Genomic DNA, 20,114 nt, shown 5'->3' on the forward strand with positions numbered 1-20,114 from the left:
TGTCATAAAAGTGTCTTTGGCTTCTTCGTTTTCTTAACTGAAAACCTAACCATTTGTCGTCTTTGTCTTCTCTATAGCAATGATTTTGAGGCAAAATAAAATCAGAGTTAGATAAAATGTTTTGTCAAAATAATGTCAGTGGGAGGCGGAAACAAATAAAATCAGCTTTTGCCTATTTCAGCTGCTGCTGTCATCCTCCTATAATGTTAATTACTATAATAAACTATAATTGTTGTCATATTTTCTTCTATAATTTCTGAGAAAGGTCCATACTCAGCATAACTATAATACCAGGGCCAGTGTGCGTTCATATTCAGGTGTTGACATTTTATTTGTAGTACAGAAAAGTGCACACAATTTTATTAGCATTTTTGAAATTGGACCCGGATGAGTTTTACATGTTACGAGAGTTAATGTTTAACCAAAGATATAGTTTTATTGTTGAAAAGTCATACCAGTGGTTTTGTATTTAGTTACTACACATTTATTGTACTTAACATCACAACAAACCATTTTGCAAACTGTGATACTGAGTTTTGGAAATTTGGTTGTATATTTTATCATTCTAGCCATTCACTGATTTACATTAATTTGTATGCAATATCAAAATGTACAATATGCAACAATTTTGATAATCAATTGTTTATTTGTTTTAAGCAAAAATGTACTGGTTCAACCTTCTGAAATGTAAATATTTCTTAGAAGTATATGATAGTAAACTGAATATTATTTCAGTTTTGGACTTTTGACAAGATATTTAAAAACATCACTGTGGGGACCGGGAACTTGTGATGGGCAAGTCTTCATAATTTGCTGACATTTTAAAGACCAAGCAGTTAATCAATCTAGAAAGTAATAAGTATATAATAATAATTATAATAATTATTATAATTATAATAATAATTATAATAATTATAATAAGTTGAAGTAGCCCTGCATCATCTTTGTAATCCATTACAATAAACAGCTCTGCCAAAGTTGCATTGGGAAATGGCTGCCAGGAACTGTAGGTAAAAAACATTTTTTGGTAAATGGTAAGCAAGGACACTTAATTTGTGGATCTGTGGATGTATTCTTTATTTTTAATTATCTGTCCAGCCTACATAAAATTTGTATCAATATTACCTTTAATTATTCATTATTTATCATTATTTCTTTAAGCAAGAGTCAGCTGTTGCATTTAACTTGGTTGACTTCGGCGAAAATCTAAATAAACTTCCACATTCACAAGAAGAGATGGGCGAACTCCAAGCCTAATTTTAAACATTTTTGTCAAAGAACTGAGACGATAAATAAGAAGGCAATCAAAACTAACTGTGTTTGATCAATTTCTTATGGACCGATGAGAATCTATTATGAATTTTGTATTACTTTTTTCTCTATAACGATGCATTTTTTTATTGTTTATTTTTTTATTTTTTTGCTTTTTTTAATGTACCCCTGGCATGATTGTTATTGTACTTATATTTTCTAAAAATAAAACAGAAAATAAAAAATAAAAACAAAAGACGTCAGACGGAGTGATGACGCTACTTCCTGTCATCTTGTAGTTTGTACTTCCGGAAGGTGGGGCTTTTTGTTGCAGGAGCGGGTTTGCTTTTTGGAGAACCAGAGAGCTCTGAAATGCTCCATTAACTAATGCAGTCATCAAGATAACACCAACCGAGGGCAGAAACACAACATCCTGCTTCTGGTAAGTCCTCAGACATTGTATTAGTGGAGTGGATTAACTGGATGTTTCTGTACTCGACCATTAGAGAGTTATTACCACACCTGTTTATAGGAGAGGACTGGCTAGCGACCAATGGACCCTGAGGGGGAGACCGTTAATAACACAATAACACACTCCTATGTTAGTCTAACTGGTTTCAACGTCTGCTCCTTTAGTGCTGTAGTCTGTGTGTCATGTATATCTATGTTCAGTTAAATGAGTAACGTTAAAACACAACGCTAACGTCACGTTAATAATGATCTTTAGGTTAGCTAGCAGAGACTTGTTTAGCGTTACTGATGAGGACATTTACTTTCATTTGTGGTCAATTTTTTATTTATTTTTTAATCAATATTAAGAGCAGAATATGTCTTAATATGTTTTGCTTTAATTTAACACTTCGTAGTGCTGCTAAAGTTTTTTTTTTTGGAGCTTTTGTTGTTGATGGTCAGCTAACGTTAAGTTGCTTTACTAACAGTGTTGTTCAGGGCTTTAGTGGAGCTAATATTGTTCTGGATTAACTCGCTGTTAATATATATTTATATTTTGCCGTCGGTGTGCTGGAAAGTTTTCCCCCTCTGTGAAGATGACACACCCAAGCTGGCTCATGGTTCCTTCAGCTAACGTTGCTGCTGTCAGCAATAACAGTGTGTTGGAGGAGTGTTTTTTCCACCTCACCGTTTTGTGGCATGTATTAGGCAAGGAAAGGCAAGGCAGCTTTATGTGTAGAGCACATTTCAGCAACAGGGCAATTCAAAGTGCTTTACATAAACATTCAAGAACATTGCGATAAAGTGCAAAATAACATTAAGACATAATTAAAACAGTTATAAAAACATGAAAGATTAGAAAATAAAAAAATAAGCTAAAAATAAAAGCTAGGATAGAAGCTGAACTAGAATATAACACACGAGAGTAAAAGCTCTAGTGCAGTATAAGATCATTATCTGGTTTAATAAAAGGCAGCAGGAAACAGGAACGTTTTAATCTTTCCTTTAAAAGAACTAAGAGTTGGAACAAAAAAAGAAATGCATGAATAAATAAATAATAATAAGACTGCTCTCTTCCATAGTAGCTTTAGGGGTCATTATCATATATGTTCAGTTCTTCATAAGCTCTGAGGAGAGACTTTGCATGTTGTGCTTTACATAAACATTCAAGAACATTGCAAAAGTGCAAAAGAACATTAAGACATAATTAAAACAGTTATAAAAACATTAAAGATTAGAAAATAAAACAAGTTAAAAATTAAAGCTAGGATAGAAGCTAAAATAGAGTATAACACAAGAGTAAAAGCTCTAGTGCAGTATAAGTTCATTATCTGGTTTAATAAAAGACAACAGCAAACAGGAAAGTTTTAATCTTTGCTTTAAAAGAACTCAGAGTTGGAGTTGCTCCTGCAGTTATTTGTTGCATAAAAACTGAACGCTGCTTCTGCTTGTTTAGTTCTGACTCTGGGGACACTAAGCAGACCTGATCTAGATGACCTGAGAGGTCTGGATGGTTCATAACATAGCAGAAGATCAGAAATGTATTTAGGCCCTAAACCATTTAGTGCTTTGTAAACCAGCAGCAGTATTTTGAAATAAATTCTCTGAGAGACAGGGAGCCAGTGTAGAGACCTCAGAACTGGAACTATTAGTTAACTCTATAGGGGTGCTGACACATATCATTTCCTCTGTGAGATTTTACCAAATGAAATCATAGAGTTAAATATATCTTGTGTTGTAGTGGACCTCTTAATAACCCAGTTAAGGAGGACCTCTGTTGATCCCTGTGCACTGCTTCGGGCTATTTACTCATATGATATGTATTAGTGGTGCAACGGTTCAACAAGCCCACGGTTCACTTTGTATGGCGGTTTTTGGGGTTCGGTTTGTTTTGCACATTAGGGAAAAGAAAAACAAATATATGAATTCTTTGATTGATAGTAATGAGTTATATATATGAAGCCAAAACACTGATTTTTATAGGGAATGGGAATCGCAGAGCATTCTGGGGCATATGGTAGATTATCATTATCTGCCACCGGTCTATCCATCTGTCAGTCATTCATCAGAAAAGTATAGATTAAAGGGACTGTTTGTAAGAATTAGACTTGCTTGTTAACAGCGACACCTTTGGCCGTTAAGTCAACGAAAGTCAGCGCTTGCTCGCTCTACATAGATATGAATGAGCATCGCTCAAAACAGTGAGACGACACCCCAGCTAAATCCACAATATCACTCTATATTCACCTGCTTGGCAGTAATGTTAGCTGACCAGACGAAGGTCTCTCAATGAATCAATGCTGATCTAGTGTCAGCTTTTCCTGCTTCAGCCTCCCAACCGCGGCCGAAGGGAACAGGGGAGACACCGGCACCCGGTCAGAGACGATAACATTACTCGCTGCGGAGCCCCGTCACTTCACAAGACACGGGAAACCTCTGTTGGTCTGGAGGAGCTGCAGCATTTATTTCTGCACAAACGTCCACTGTACATTCACTAGATATTCTCAGAGCTACAAAGTCTTCTGCAGTGTGTAGTGTGCGCGCATGCACCTGAGGTGGAGCGAGCTGAGTGAAGGTAAGCAGGCAGAGGAGCAGAGTACAGCAGAGACTCCGGCCCTGGAGACCAAAGCTACAGTCTCCCCCGCGGCCAACACTGTTTTGCAAGACGGTCTTCACTAGATATAACTTTACGGTTTTGGTGCCTCCGTGTAGTTTGTGTTGGAGTCTTGTCTGAACACCATAGCCACACGCGAGCGCGCATATGGAAGCGAGCGCGCATGGGACACCGACCCGGGTGACTTATACGTGTAAGAAGTTACAAACAGTCCTTTTAAGTGTGAAAGACTTATAAAGAGAAGCTGACAGAGGCAAAGCAGCGATATATTACAAAATTGAAGTTTGTTTATGATATCGATCCTTACGAATTAGAAGGAGCATGACAGTTTTCCCCCATCACGGTCACTGGTGTATGTTGGTGTTAGTGAACACCTGTCAGCAGTTCAAAATATGTAAATCTTTGGAGGCTGATGTCCAATTTACAAACGGTTAGTTTTATGACATTAAGATCTACAAGCCAAATGTCAACTACACAATCATCCAGACAAAGATAAGCTAGCTAATGTTATACTAACTGAATGCTAACAAAACGTCAGCTAATACTGCATATTTAATCTACGGGTAATTTGCAAAATGAAACCCATAATGTTAGACTACCTTTGTGTCTGACTGTATGATAGGCCTATGCAGTATACTACAATTTGTCTTTTGAATCTTATTCACTGGGCAGTGTTTAGTGTTATATTTTGACACTTTTGACACATTCACATTCCCTACTTGAATTAAGGCTGACTACTTAATGGTTAAGTAGGCCTATGTTCAAATAATTGCCTCTTCTATATCTCTGGCACCTCATTAAATAACTAGCAGGACTGTATTTAGTGGTGCAACAGTTCAACAAGCCCACGGTTCGGTTTGCGAAACGTTTCCTTTTTTTATGGTTCAGTTTTGTATCCCTTCTATGTATTTACTTCTCTAAAGGCAGCTAAGAAATGTGGTCTCTTGTGCCAAAATACAAAAAGGACAAAATAGTTCCGTTTAGTACCGAGGCAACTTAGTTAAGTGCAAGCAGAGGGTGTTTTAAATATTCACAGTAAATGTGTGTGGAATAACCAACGTGTATTTGGTGTTGAGCAGTGACTGTTGTGTTTACTGATGCTACATTTTGCAGATGTTTTCAACTCTTATCAGCCTTTTTTTGTTTGCAGACAAGTTGAGGGAATTGTGGATAGGATAGTGTTGGCAAAGCAATACACTCTTATTTCATCTCATTAATAATACTCCTCTTTGGTATCAGGGGAAAGTGACAAATATAATTCATCATCCAGATTCATGTGTCTCGAGGGTGATTAAGGCCTAGTTTAAAAACCTAAAAAAAAAAATACTTAAACAGGCTGTTTTATCATCTTTTCTCCATAGTCATCCTTATTGAATAAATGCAGGATTTTGTGGTTCAGAGATGCATTAGGGATGTGCTCCACTCCAGTTGCCCAGTTATTTATTCGATTTGTGCAGTGAAAAAATAATCGATCTCTCAGTCGATGCTTGTTAGGCTTTTATCTGAGGGCTATATGTTACACCCCTTAGGCAATATTATCCATTTGTCCTTCACATTCTTGAACTAACTTATTCAAAGTATTGCACCAATAATCTTCTCTGTCCATCAGAGAGTGTGTATAAGTGCAACTGGAAATGCTTGTCAATGAAAATTTAATGTGTATTGAGTGAAGCTAGAGTAGGGCTTATAGTAAAATCACATGGTAAAGGTGTCTTATATGTGTCTGGATCACTTCTTGATTATTCTGTTATTGTCTTGTATAATAAGGTTTGTAATGGACCGCTTGGGGCCTCTCGAAGACCTGCTGATTTAGATCAATCTCTCAATTAATCATAGTGGTGCTTACTCTGAGTTTGCTCTGCGAAATGTACAAGACATGCTCAGTCCCGAAGGTCATAACAGTCAAAACCTATGGAGCATAATGACAGTTTGAGTGAGATCACTAATTGTTAGATGACAGATGATTATTGTGTAGTGCTGTAACACCTAGGTCAGTGGAAATAGCTGGTACATGTGAGGTCTCTCAATCTCGTCTTGTGTGTCCCCGGGTTAAGTGTGTTGAATGTTAAACCCGTGAGTTAAGTTCAAGTTAGCCAGTCAGCAAATGTCAGTGAATATCACAGTTAACACGTCTGGAATGACATGCAGTCAACTCCCTCGTAAACAACCCATGAGCACAATGCTGATTCCAGCACAATCAGAGCAGGCTCAAGGAAACCAATCCAGGGATTTTTTTTCAGTCTTGTAGGGCTCCAACGGTATCCTCCAGGTTTTTATGCCTCCGCGCCGGCGATAGCCGTGGCCGGCGGCATTATGTTTTCGGGTTGTTCGTCCGTCCTTCTGTACGTACATCCGTCCGTCCGGTCCATTCTGGTGAATACGATATCTCAGGAATGCCTTGAGGTAATTTCTTCAAATTGGCAAAAACGTCCACTTGGTCTCAAGGATGAACTGATTTGGTTTCCGTGGTCAAAGGTCAAGGTCACTGTGACCTCACGTCCATCCCATTCTCGTGATATCTCACGAACGACTTGAGTGAATTTCTTCAAATGTGGCACAAACGTCCACTTGGATTCAAGGATGACCAAAAATGACATTTTGGACAGACATGGATGTAAACTGCAACTTGGTTGGCGGAGGCATACAACCGTGAGACGGCAATCCTAGTTTAAATCTGATGCAGATGGTTTTGTTAGTTTTTAGTGTATTTCCCACCATGGCATTTACTTCTTTAGAAAATACAGTTTCAGACTTCTCAGGAAAATGCCAGAAACCACATTTGGACCATCACAGGAAGTGAAAATACTCCAGTGAAATTGAAACTAATGAAATAGGTCAGTGCCTTGCTTGGCATTGACCAACATTGTAGCCTCTTAATGCCAACAACAATACAGCTGAATTTGATTGTAATTCTGGCAAAGCTAGATTTCTGCATAGTTGTAGCCCCATGGCGAGCAGATGACATCAGAGGTGGAGAAAGATCTTGTGAATGCGGCTGAGCCCGCCCTGCCTTCCCCCCCTCTTTCTCTGTGAAGACTGTCTGTATGTTTATCCCTGTTGCTCCAAACATGCTCGTTTTCACTTGAATCTTTTTATTAATGCTAATCCCTCTGGTTCCTTCCTGTTACTGCAACTCATCAGAATATGACAAGCATTTTCTGCAAGACTTAATTTCTCTCATGTTGGCCCTAACCCGGTTGGCTCATATCACAGAGGTCCATCTGCTTTTCTGATCAGTTTTTCATTTTCTGATGAGTTTCCCGAGTACCCTGGGTCCTTTGTGTGTTACAGCACAGGAGTCAGAAAACCATCTGCTAATGATGTTGGCAGTGGAAGTGGAGTAAAAGGGCAGAAAGACTGGTGTAAGCCTTTTTTTCTGGGCTCTGAAAGTGAGTGATAATGTGCAGGAGATAGTGATACTATAGACGCATACCTAGCCGTCATCAATTGTCTGCTTTCTGTCAGCAGGGAGGAAAGGAGGTTTATATATTTTGTGTGAATGTCAGTGAATTACTATGAACCATGCCTGAGGAATTAAAAACATATTGCCCATGTGGCCATTGCAGAATATGCATGAAGCTGCTCAGAATATATGCCCTAAAGTACATCTTGCTACACAGCTAGGTTACATAGGTAAATACTTTTTTGCCTCTTGTTTACTTCAGTAAAACATGTCTCGGAAAATAGGAAGAATTTAATCCTATTGTCTTTGTTCTATGAACATTTGACAAAAATATGCAATGTGCTTTTGCTGGGAGTTCCCAACTCCTTTCCAGGATATGTGAATCAGACAATTATGTTTTTTTCCACTTACAGGGGAATTCATTACTGACATAGGCCTACCGGCATACATAAAGCAGATGTGTTTGCTATGTGTAACAGACCAGTTATTTGAAAGCTGTACATCCTGTTTCCAGCTAGGAAGAGGAACTAGTAATGCAAATATTTGTTTAAAGAGCACAATGACAAAAAGTTTGATGAATCCATTCCCCTTAAATTAACCCACTGCTGGCATCCAGGGGCCTGTATTCAGGTTGTTGCAGATGCTTCTATGTTTGACTTATTAAAAAATTTAACTACGTGTCATAGCCACAACTAATATATGCCATACCAAAATATATCACAAGAGCACAAGAACTGTTTTCAGAATCATCTTGTAGTGTACTGTTTAGCTGTAAAATGAGAAAGTTTGTGACCCGGCAGCTATGTTGAGATCTGTTGTGGAAATACCAAGCAACGCCCACCAACCGGAGCAAACTTTCTCATTTTACAGATAAACAGTACACTACAAGACGTTTCTGAAAACATTTGAGTCGAGAAATAGGCGTTACAGTAACAGAATATTGATTCATATTTGATCAGCGCTGCCTAGTTTGACCTTTTGATCAGAGTTTGCGAGCGACGAAGACAAAGATTTCCCTATGCTGTCTCATTAATCCTATGTCTGCGTAAGCTATAGGTTAATATGTGCTGAGGTTCCAGCATGGAAGCATTGCGTGGCACAGTGAGTTTGACTGTCCTGGCTTTTCAAAATAGTACAGAAAAGCACTAAGGTGCGAGATTTACAGGCACCATGAACACATCTGAGCTGTGAGGGAGAGGGATACTGGGGTGGGGGTTTAGGTAGATTTTTCTGTGGTGCTGTCTTGGTTTACAACTCCCTGAATTGTAAACCAAGATAGCACCGCAGGTCTCTAGCATGGTGTAGGTGGTATGTAACTGAGCCTATTGTGTTTACTTTCAGGTAAATGAAAAGAATCTGTAGCAAGTTGGAGATCCGTAGTGGGCAGCTCTGAACTTGTCTTTTTTCTATCTACCCTGAACTAATCCAGTGGAATGCGTAATGGGAAATGAGTAATGGGAAAGACATGAGTGTTTGATAAGATCACCAGGTCGTCTGCAGGGAGGTTCGAGAGGATATCTGTTGTGTGATATAGGCTGTATGTATTTTACTTCTATACAGTACCACAACATGATGTGTGATGTTTTGCATGAGTCATTGTTCTGACAGCTGAACGGGATCAGTAAAGACTGCACTTGATGATGATTTCCATATGAATAAGAAACGTTTTAGAATAGGGATGTATTTGAAAGAGCAGCTCACTTAGGGTTGCTAAAGTAGGGAAGATTGAACCACAGAGAGGATTTAGTTCCCTGCTGCCCACTTTCGTCAAAGGCTCCTCTGTGCACTCCCCTGGCCAAGGGTTGTTAGTATGCATCGCGGGGTGCTTTTCGAGAATTTCTTCTTTGCTGCTGTCTTTTTAAAGTAGGCCAAATCATTTCCTGATCTCCACTGGCAGTGACCGTTAGAACTGCTGTGTCTGTGTTACACATTTCTGCGATGCCTCCGCTGTGATTTGCTGGTGAATTGTGCATCATTCATCGCTCTGTGATTAACAAACCTCAGGATCCTGAATCCCCGTCGCTGTGTGGACCCATTCTTACTCAAACCTCATGACTGAGGTGACTCATCGAGGTTATATTGTTTTCTCCACGGTGATTGTGGCTAGTTAGATAGGTAGCTGTCCAGAACCCCCCCTTCACATTTGCTGAAGTAGAAATGAAGAACATTTCCAGTGTAGGAGTTTTAGAAATTGGATGAGACTCAGCATGAGTTTTGCAGCTGGTGCGTTGGGGAGGGAGTTGTTTATTACTGGCAGCAGAACTATCAAGTGGGAATCTGTTTAGATAAGAGTTAGTGGTGTACGAGGGGAAAATAGAGAGGCAAAACATGTTGTGCAAGAAGGATGAACATCACAATGTTTTTGAGTGGAATTTCACCATTATTGTCTCCCCTCAAATAACATCACATCAGTGCAGCATTGCAGTGTTTCAGTTCGACCACACCTAACCGAGGCCACCTCTGAGTGTTAATTTGGTTGACTCAGTTGAACCACTGATGATGAGAGACACAGCCACACAGAGCTAAGCTCCTTCTCAGATCCCTGGAATCCGGTGGGTTGTTATCGGGGCCAGAAAAGCTCCTGCTTTCTCCATCAGATGGGGAGAGGAAATCCCCTCACCCCCGTGACCTCAGGAATGCAGAGAGCGAGAGAGAGTCATAAACTTTAGCTCAGATATCTTGAATTTACACACATAATTTCACTTATTCTACTTTGTTCAATGTGGAATCTAGACATATCAGTATATGACGTTGAATTTGACCATCACCATGTTAACACATCAGTTAAACTCTTAACTTCTGCACATGTGAAAGCGGGTTCAGGGATAGATCATACCTGAAGAAAGAGAGCTGCACTTTTCTGAACACGAGGATATAAAAAATAGCAATATATTCAAATACCAGTCAACTTTTGAATGTATTCTATATTGTTTGTAATAGAGTGATGCATGGATGACACATTTTTGTTGGCCAACCCGGAAGTTAGAATTGCACATGTTCCTTTGAGAAAAACCCAATGGGATTTTTCCATTGGGTTTTGGATTATTGCAGAAAACAATAACCAGAGTCCTTTTTAGTCTCCATAAATTTAACACTCCTTTTAAAAAGGACCAGCACCAATCCGACTCCAGTTCCATATCTGGGTCAGGCCTTAATATTAATCCCTCTTTTGCCGATGCCTCAACGCTGCATGCAAGTTGTGGTGAACTGCAGCTGGTGGAAATATGGTGGAACCCCTGCCCTGAGGTCTGAACGTCCTTCGGAAAAATTGCACTCAGCACTTTCTTGTGCTAAGCAGCATATATATTATCCCCGCTTCATTTTATTAACTGCTTTATTTATAGCGTTGGGATTTGTGTGTGTACATGCGCACAGCAAAGTGGGTTACAAGTGAATAATTTAGATAGTGACCCCTATGCATAAGTGCTGAGTCTGGCGTAGGTTCTTTCAGAAGGTGTGTGGTTTTGTGTGGATATCCTTCCTATGAGCCCTTTCACCCGCCTGGTTATTGATAACAAAGACAGGAAGAGCCCAGGTCAGACTTCCTGGTCAGGGAGAGTGGAACCATGGTGCCACATCCACCGTATATCCACAGTCACAGTCACAGTCACACTATAGCTGGCATACTGAAGTGTAGCTTAATTTGATGTAAACCACGTGTTCCTCTGCTTTTGAACAATGCAAGGACATGTTGCAGCAAAGGCTCACATGCACAATTGAACATTTATGTAGAAATTGTGAATCTATTTTCACACCAGGAGTTCCTATGCTTATATGAAACAACAATAGAAATGTATAGCGCTGTCCCCTCTTAGTCGACTAATCGGTCGTTTTTGTCTCAGTCGACTAAGATTTCTTTAGCGGATTAGTTGTTTTTGATTCTTTCTGTAGAGCTGCAGCGATTAATCGATTAGTTGTCAACCGTTAAATTAGTCACCAACTATTCTGATAGTTGATTAATCTGTTGGAGTAATTTTTTTAAATTATCAAAAGTCTGTGATTCCAGCTTCTTAAATGTGAATATTTTCTGGTTTCTTTACTCCTCTATGACCATAAAGTAAATATCTTTGAATTGTGGACTAAACAAGACATTTGAGGACGCCATCTTGGGCTTTGATCAACATTTTTCAACATTTTATAGACCAATCAACTAATCGATTAATCAAGAAAATAATCGACAGATTAATTCACAATGAAAATAATCGTTAGTTTACAGATCTGAAGATTAAATCAACTAATCAACAAAATGTATAAGTGTTAGTTGACTAAGAATTCCTATGGCCGAGGACAGACCTAGACATCTTACAGGGCTTTTAGCTGGTTTTTATTGGGTTGTGACATTATCTCTACATTTACAATGAAAACCTTAATGGTAAAACTCAAAAGGTATGAGGGTATTTTTTTTTAGCAGGAATATTTTCTCTCCTCTGCCTTGTCTGGTTAACTCTCAGTGCACACTTGTCTCGCTGTATGAGCTGAAGTGAAATGTTTACTGTTGGGGAGGAGCAGATTGTGAATAACGCTATGAATCAGCTCTGTGCTCCCATTAGTGTGACATCCCCAGAGGAGGGAAGATATTTTTCTTTCTACAGACAGAGATAAAATGAAGGGACGAGAGAAGGTAAAGAAAGAGTTTAGTCCCTGTGATGTGACAGCAACAGTATATTGAGTCATCTGACAGACAGATTTTCAGGATACAGAGTCAAAGAGTCTGTCACAAGTTAACTCTGGCTCTATTGCTTCTCAGCTCAAGATGACATTAAATATAATGTGACATCTGTTGACATTATCGCCAGATGCTCAACTGTGTATTTGACTTTTCATGGTAGTTGGTAGTGAGATGGGTGCTGGGTTACCGGTTGCTCATTGTTGACCTATTCAGCAGGATTGCCAAAGGTGGAGCCCTGATAATAACAACACTGACTAAGGTTGCAAAGGGTTGGAAAAAAGGTTAAGGGAATTTTGCACAATGTCAATATTGCCTAAAAATCCAATTTTTTTTTAAAAGTGAACTTTATTTGGGGGGAAATTCACAGTCTCATTGGTCTATATCCTGTAATACAAGTACATGATTTCGCTTTTGTCTCATTTTCTTACATTCACATACAACTATCGACCATTACAATGAAAGGCAAGATGCTAGACTCTGTCTCTGAAGGATTAAATGATCATTAAAAAGCCCATCAATGGCTGTGTCAACGGCTGTTTTAATGCAGTGTACCATTACAGTCAAACTAGGGATGCTCAGTATTGAAGTTTTTGCCAATATCCAATCATTGTTTATGGTAATGTCTGCTGATACAGCTATACATATTCTTAATTCCCTCAAGTGGCGTTAACCTATCATAGAGGAATGTGATCCTGTGGTCAAAGATATAACAACCAAAAATAGCACTTGTATTCTTTGTTAAGTATCCAGCCAATAGATGGCTACTAATGGCTCGTTTTGACTTGTCTCCTCATGAATCTGTGCACATGTGACACTTGATAATATCTTTCCTGTCCATCCAAAGGCTGTGCAGGTCACGACATGGCAGGCAGACATTTATAACGTAGTCCCGTTGCATTCCGTTGGAAGTTGTTTCTGACAGAGATAGAAGATATGGAGGTCAGGGGAAAGCAATTGACTCTGAGCTTTCACCTTCTGAGGGCAAGGCCCATATAGTGCAGATAGATGGCCAATGAAATCTCCCTTCTTTCTTAACGAGGTTAGCACATGATGCCCTGTTTTAATGCATTCCTAAATGCCGTCTCGCAGCGGAGAATGATAGCTTCATTACTTCTGATCAGCTGCAACGACCTTTTGATGGGGAACTTTATAACGCTCTAGGATTCATGAGTAGGCAATTTGGCACTTTAATGGGAAGGGTGGGGGTTAGGATTCAAGATTTGTTGGAGCAAAGCCGAGCGCCTTGGCACAGCAAGTTACAGTCGTAGTGAAAGCTGTTAAACAACTGTCATCTGTCCACGCACTCATATTCTCTCTGTACGGAGGTTATTTACTGTAGGTACTGATATGTTTCCACTTTCTATCATTCACAGGTTGTGTCAGAGAGGTGCAGAGGAAGTGTGTGCGTGTGCGTGGGTGTGGGTGTGAGTGTGTGAAAGAGACACAAAGAAGAATCCAGTGATGGCGACCAGTAAAAGTAAAAACCAGAGCTCTCTGGCACTGCACAAGGTGATAATGGTGGGAAGTGGAGGCGTTGGGAAGTCGGCCCTCACCCTGCAGTTCATGTATGATGAGGTGAGTCAACACACCCCTATAAACAGTTTAAAGGGATAGTCTGGGTGTTTTGAAGTGTGGTTGTATGAGGTATTTATCCATAGTCGGTGTATTACCGACAGTAGATGACGGTCGGCACGCCTCCAGTTTGGAGAAGCAGACGGGAGTTACCACACGGAACAGAAGCAATGTACTGCTGTGGACGGGGCCGACAGCAAAACTTTTAGCCACCTAAAAAGACCCTCCTAAAAAAATCAATATCAGTTAAAGTGTACGCAATATTTAAAATATTTTCACCGCTATACCTTGCCGTCAGACAGCCATTTCTAACGCGGAACTGAAGCCGTTGTATCCATCTGTGCTCTCGCCAAAGCCACCAGACTCCATTGGGGAAAAAAAGTATTTTACGTCGCAGAACACGGGAGTTGCTGGTCTACCGCTACCTCGATTGATTAGTTTGTTGGTGTTATTGTGTGACTTTGGTTAGTTCTGATTCACCAAAGTCACAAAATGGCACAAACAAACTAACTGATCAAGGCAGCGGTAGACCAGCAACTCCCGTGTTCTGCAAAGTAAAATTCCATTTTTTTTAATGGAGTCTGGTTGCTTTGGCGAGAGCAGAAATGGATACAACGGCTTCAGTTCCCCGTCGGGAACATAGACTGTATAGCTGTCTCACGGCAACGTAAACTGGTGAAAATACTCTAAATATAGCGTACACTTAAACTGATATTGATTTTTTTTGTTTTTTTAGGTGAGCCTTTCTTTTAGGTGGCTAAAATATGTTTTGCTGCCGGCCCCGTCCACAGCAGTACTATGCTTTGGTGTTGTGCGGTAACTCCTGTCTGTTTGTCCAAACTGGGGGCTTGCCGACCGTCATCAACTGTCGGTAATACACTGACTATGTATAAGTACCTCATACAACCCCACTTCAAAAGATAGAGAAGTGTTTGTCCAACAAGTTCACTTTTTTATATTTTATTCAATGTCGTAATCTATATAGCACCTATTAGATAAACATGTTGAATGCGTCAGAACTTCCTCTAAAAGCTTACAATGTAAAGTCATCCTTTCAGTGGTTCACCAATAGAACGCTTTTATTGTGAAACAATTGTGAGAAGTGTTTGTTTCAAACTGAAGCTGTAATCTGTTACATGGAAGTAAGAACATGATTGTAGGAAACAGCAGTGGCTCATACATCATAACAGGGATTCTGGAAAAAAGGACAATTTTGTCTCGCCCACTGCTGGCTTGAGCACAGATGTTGTTTACTGTAACAACATCCCATTAAAGGCAGAGCTGGTCACGACTTGGCTCCGCTACCAAGCTATATATGAGCTGCATTTTTCCGTCATCTGTCTCATGTCCATTAGATGACTCAGATACGCTTCCATTTTAGCCACCAGTGTAGCTGTCGACACATAACATGTGCTCATGCTTCACTGATGCTTTATGCATGGAAATACAACATGTAGCATGTTTTACGCTTCAAAGAAACATCTTTTCATCCCCAGTTTGTGGAGGACTACGAGCCCACCAAGGCAGACAGCTACAGGAAGAAGGTGGTTCTGGACGGGGAGGAGGTCCAGATCGACATTCTGGACACGGCCGGCCAGGAGGATTACGCTGCCATCAGGGACAACTACTTTCGCAGCGGGGAGGGCTTCCTGCTGGTCTTCTCCATCACAGAGCAGGAGTCCTTCTCTGCCACGGTGGAGTTCAGGTACTGTATCCTGCCTACATCTGTCAGTGTGGGACCAATTACCTATATATGGTGCACCTATTTGAGCTCAGACTGCTGAGTGTCGGCCATTAATTATACATCAAACACCACATGTTCTCCGCTGCTGACATGATGAATATTCAAGGTCTGAATCTTCACTGGCCTCACGCATCGATTCAATTAGGATTACGATTCACCTGTCAACGATTCGAATGCACAGCGATTTTGGATACATCTCGATGTATCGCATCCTCAATTTTCTATATTACTGCACATGCCTCATAAATCAATATAAGCAGTCAGATAATTCTTTCTTTGTTTCGAAAACAAGACCGCAACAGTCTATAATGCATCTTTTCAATACCAGTATCTGTGTGACTCACCTCAGTACACTATCAGGCAACACTTCATTTACAGGTCCACAAATTTCATGGTAATTAGGTGATAATTAGCAAGTAACCTATTTGAAATTTCTTTGGAATTACTGCCAAATTAGCCCAATATTTATCTCAAAATGTATCGAAAATTACTTTATTATAAACATTATTTAATAATTATATGCTAAAATAGCAAAAAATTGTTAAAATACAGCCCCTAGGCTTGAGAAGAGGCTGTGCGCTGCTCCTCATCGGAGGTGGAAAACCAAAACTAATAGAAGACACTTCTGATCAGGCAAGCCGTGCAAGTCACAGCATTTTCATATTTCATATTTTTCCTGCAAATATTTGAGAATAAAAGACTTGTGTTAACAAATAAAGGAATTCTGTCCACAGAAAAAAATGCTAGAAGGCTTTTATTTTTAAACGGAAACAGGAAGTGTTGAGTTAAAAACAAATATGAACTTTTTTCATGTCAGTGACAAATTCTACAGACATTGAAACTGTAGTAATGTTGCTGGTATGATGTCAATATACTGTCAAAAGATCACTTTCACTGTCTGTGACACATTCTACAGATGTCTAGACATTGAAACTTTAGTAATGTTGCTGGCCAGGTGTCAATAGTCAATCAAAAGAACATTTTCACTGTCGTTGCTGTGAACCGCACGGCACACAGACAAAGTAGGCGAGACCTTTAATCTCTGGAAGAGACACAGCTGAGCCGCGCTGCTCAAACGTTAAGAACTGTTCATCTGTAATGTTTTTTTTTCCTAAACCAGGTCCTAACCCAAATTACCATGGTTACCAAACATTAACACTTAACTTTAAAAAATGTATGCTGTATCGGCAGGGAGCAGATCTTGCGGGTGAAGGCGGAGGAGGACAAGATCCCTCTCCTCGTGGTAGGGAACAAGTCGGACCTGGAGGAGCGTCGGCAGGTATCTGTGGACGAGGCCCGAGGGAAGGCCGAGGAGTGGGGCGTCCAGTATGTCGAGACGTCAGCCAAAACCAGAGCCAACGTCGACAAGGTGCGTCCTACACACACACACACACACACACATCACACTACACTACTATAAATTGATGTATTTTCAAATTTAGGACATTCATTTTATCATATCAGATTTGCATGTTCCGACTGCTAAAAAGTGAAATTGACTTCTTGTTTTTTTTTTCTCCCGAGGTGTTCTTTGACCTGATGCGTGAAGTACGAGGCAAGAAAATGGCAGAAAACAAAGACAAAAACGGGAAAGGAAAAAACAAGAAGAACAAAAAGAGCTTCAAAGAAAGATGCTGTTTACTTTGAGATCTTCATGGACCTTAAAACAACCCACAATACAACTGTTAAGTTGGGGAACAAAGCAGAGCGTCCTTGCCATTGTCATTCAAATGAAATTTGATCTTTTTTAATAGTGTAGTGTTTAGTATCTCAACCACTCTTTTTAGTTTTTAATGAATGAATGAGTGAAAGTTGCTGTTTCATTGGAAGATAACCACTGTTGTGACTGTGACTCGGACTGCAGTGCTTGATGGCTCATAGGAAGCCAGTGACCAAACTGCCACTGACACTAACTCTGCTGCTCAGACATCCTCCACTGTTCAACTCAGCGATCATACTGCCTTTGACTTTGGTTCAGTGTGTTTTACACCACAATTGTTGAGTCTTTGTCAAGTAAACAGTGCTCTTAATTTCTTTACCTGCTCTTAATCTTAACCTGCATCATTCTTAGTCTATGTTAGTATAGACCCCTCAACTCTATGTTCATCCATTTACAAGGAACTCTAATGCTGCTGTCTGTCTTATTTGTGATCATTTATGATGACACTTAATGTCTATTGAAGATGTTGGCCTCATTCATCCATCTGTCCAGACTCTGATCTTTAGATCATATTTGGAATCGCTGTTGAAACATTTTTGAGCCCTTGAGGCTGCTGTTTTTGTTTTTTAGGATTTAATATTTTCTGACCACAGATGAATCGGTGCAATCAGAGGACTTGTTGCCATACAGGGTTATTTTTTATTCCACTGTTATCAGGCCTTACATGATTACTGCAAATCAATCTGAAGATGCTGCAGTTTTTCAGGAGGACTGCTGTAAATCACAGAAAAAAAATCAGCTCACGGAGCTTCACGTAGATATTTTAACATCTGTTAGATATTTTAAGGCTGTGAAAAGAATATTGTAATGTGAGTATTTTTAATGTTCATGTAATCTGGCCCTTCCCATCCTTCTCACAGTGCAGATCACTTCCTGTTTTACACAGCTGTTGAAGTTTTACGTCTGTACCATAGACTGTATATAAAGAAGGACGACGCGTCGCCAAGAAGTGAAAGTCAAAAACATTGGCGCCCAGCAGCAAAGCTATGCTTCCCCCTTTTTGGACTGAAAGCGACTACCGGACGTCGGTAAAACGTCCGCCTAAAAAGTGCCGTACAAAAGTTAAACTAAATTGTTTCTATTCTCGTCATATCCTACCGAAATGGCCTGTGTTGAACTTTAAAAAGCGTTTTCAGTCAAAAATGACGTCTGTTTCCTCCCACTGTACAGAAGTGAAGCCAAACTATCCGAGCCAAGCACGGCCACAGCTTGGGAAAGAGACTCCCAACTGTCAATCATGACATTTCACCCCCTTTCTATAGCATCAAATAACTAATTGAAACCAAACTTATCAGAAAAATGAACACTTGAACAAACATCAGCGTGATAAGAACTACCTGAAATGACAGAAACCATCATGGGGAAAATGTATTTGGCGTTTACTTTGAGTTTTTAGTTTGGCTCATGTCCCATCCGCTAACATGTAGGGGGAGCTATACTGCAGCCAGCCACCAGGGGGCAATCAAGCTGTTTTGGCTTCACTTTTGGGGAGCTGTCATGTCGTCCATCTTTATATACAGTCTGTACTGTGAGACAGGTGTTGACAATCCAGGAGGCCATCATGCTTCTGGTCCACGATGGCGTTATAATCAATAATGTCTTTTAACTCTTACAAACTCTGATGTTCTTTTTATTCCTTGGTCTTTTTAATAACATGCACTACATTGCCAATACCTAAGAGGTGGGCTTCATGTTGAATGGAGTCACGCTGGAGATTTTTAAACAGTTTGTGCCAACAAAATCACATGAAAAAATGATGTTTGTGGATGTACAGTTTGTATGTTAATTAACTATGTGTGTGCATTTCCCAGAAAAATCCTACTACCTTTCTGTGTCTGTGAGTGGAGCTTTTAAAGAGGGCGCCAACTTCTTCTAACTGTTGTTTTAATCAAGTGCTACAGTGAACAAGATGTTTCTACCACTGCCTAAAACCATCCTTTGTATCATGTCCTTCCTTTTTCCTTTTACTTCCTTCAGCTGTGAGTCTGCTTTTTCTCTCTCTGCAGCGAGAGTGTTGCCGAATAAATACTTTTTCTTTTCTTTGTAAGCACTGGACATTATTTTGAATATATTCATATGTGAACACTGAACAATCCTAACTTTGATTTTATATTAGAACCATAGAAAGAGATGATTTACATTTGGTCTAACTGAATTTTGAAACGACATGAAGTGAATTGGCATGTCGCCCTCCGCTGGCTGGTGGAGGTAATGCAACTGCCCCCTCTACTTACTGTATGGGCACTGTACAGTTACTTTGGCATTAGCCACTGAAGTGAAATGTTATGCTTGTCATTTGTTGTTTCCTTTGGGGCATTCTGTGCCCCAGTTTAGTTACAAAAAACAGCAGTTACTCACTTTGCATTGATTGTTCCTCTGCCATCTAGAAAACAGTGCCAGCGGCCTGTTTTTCTTGAATTCGACAGTGATATACTACCACGGTGTTTATTAACCTTACAGGCTTATCTTACATGGCAGGATGAGTGTAACGTCACCCTCCAGATGAACCAGCCGTGGGCTCTCACTGCCGAACCCCCGAGGGTGGCCGGTTGAGTGGAACTCATTTCACAGCATGAAAACAGGGTTGAGTACATCACCAGGCAAAGACGAAGCACATATCACTTGGAAAATATTGTTCTTGTGAAGGATGGCAGGAAACATCTTCCCCTTGTTATGTAAAATGAAGGAAAT

The 20,114-nt window shown here is 40.0% G+C and overlaps 2 protein-coding genes across 2 annotated transcripts in view; one reads left to right on the forward strand and one right to left on the reverse strand.

Moving 5' to 3' along the window:
• LOC141782920 (uncharacterized) overlaps positions 1-20,114 on the reverse strand; it is an 84,117-nt gene that overhangs the window by 47,360 nt on the left and 16,643 nt on the right. The gene's annotated exons all lie outside the window — the stretch shown is intronic.
• On the forward strand, positions 1,556-19,470 carry LOC141782913 (ras-related protein Ral-B). The gene is made up of 5 exons (XM_074659761.1): positions 1,556-1,693; positions 13,761-13,962; positions 15,456-15,664; positions 16,895-17,072; positions 17,228-19,470. Exons 2-5 carry the CDS (start codon positions 13,849-13,851, stop codon positions 17,348-17,350), a joined length of 624 nt encoding a protein of 207 aa, XP_074515862.1. The 5' UTR covers positions 1,556-1,693; positions 13,761-13,848; the 3' UTR covers positions 17,351-19,470.

Source organism: Sebastes fasciatus, chromosome 14, assembly GCF_043250625.1.
Source record: "Sebastes fasciatus isolate fSebFas1 chromosome 14, fSebFas1.pri, whole genome shotgun sequence".
Lineage (NCBI taxonomy): Eukaryota > Metazoa > Chordata > Actinopteri > Perciformes > Sebastidae > Sebastes > Sebastes fasciatus.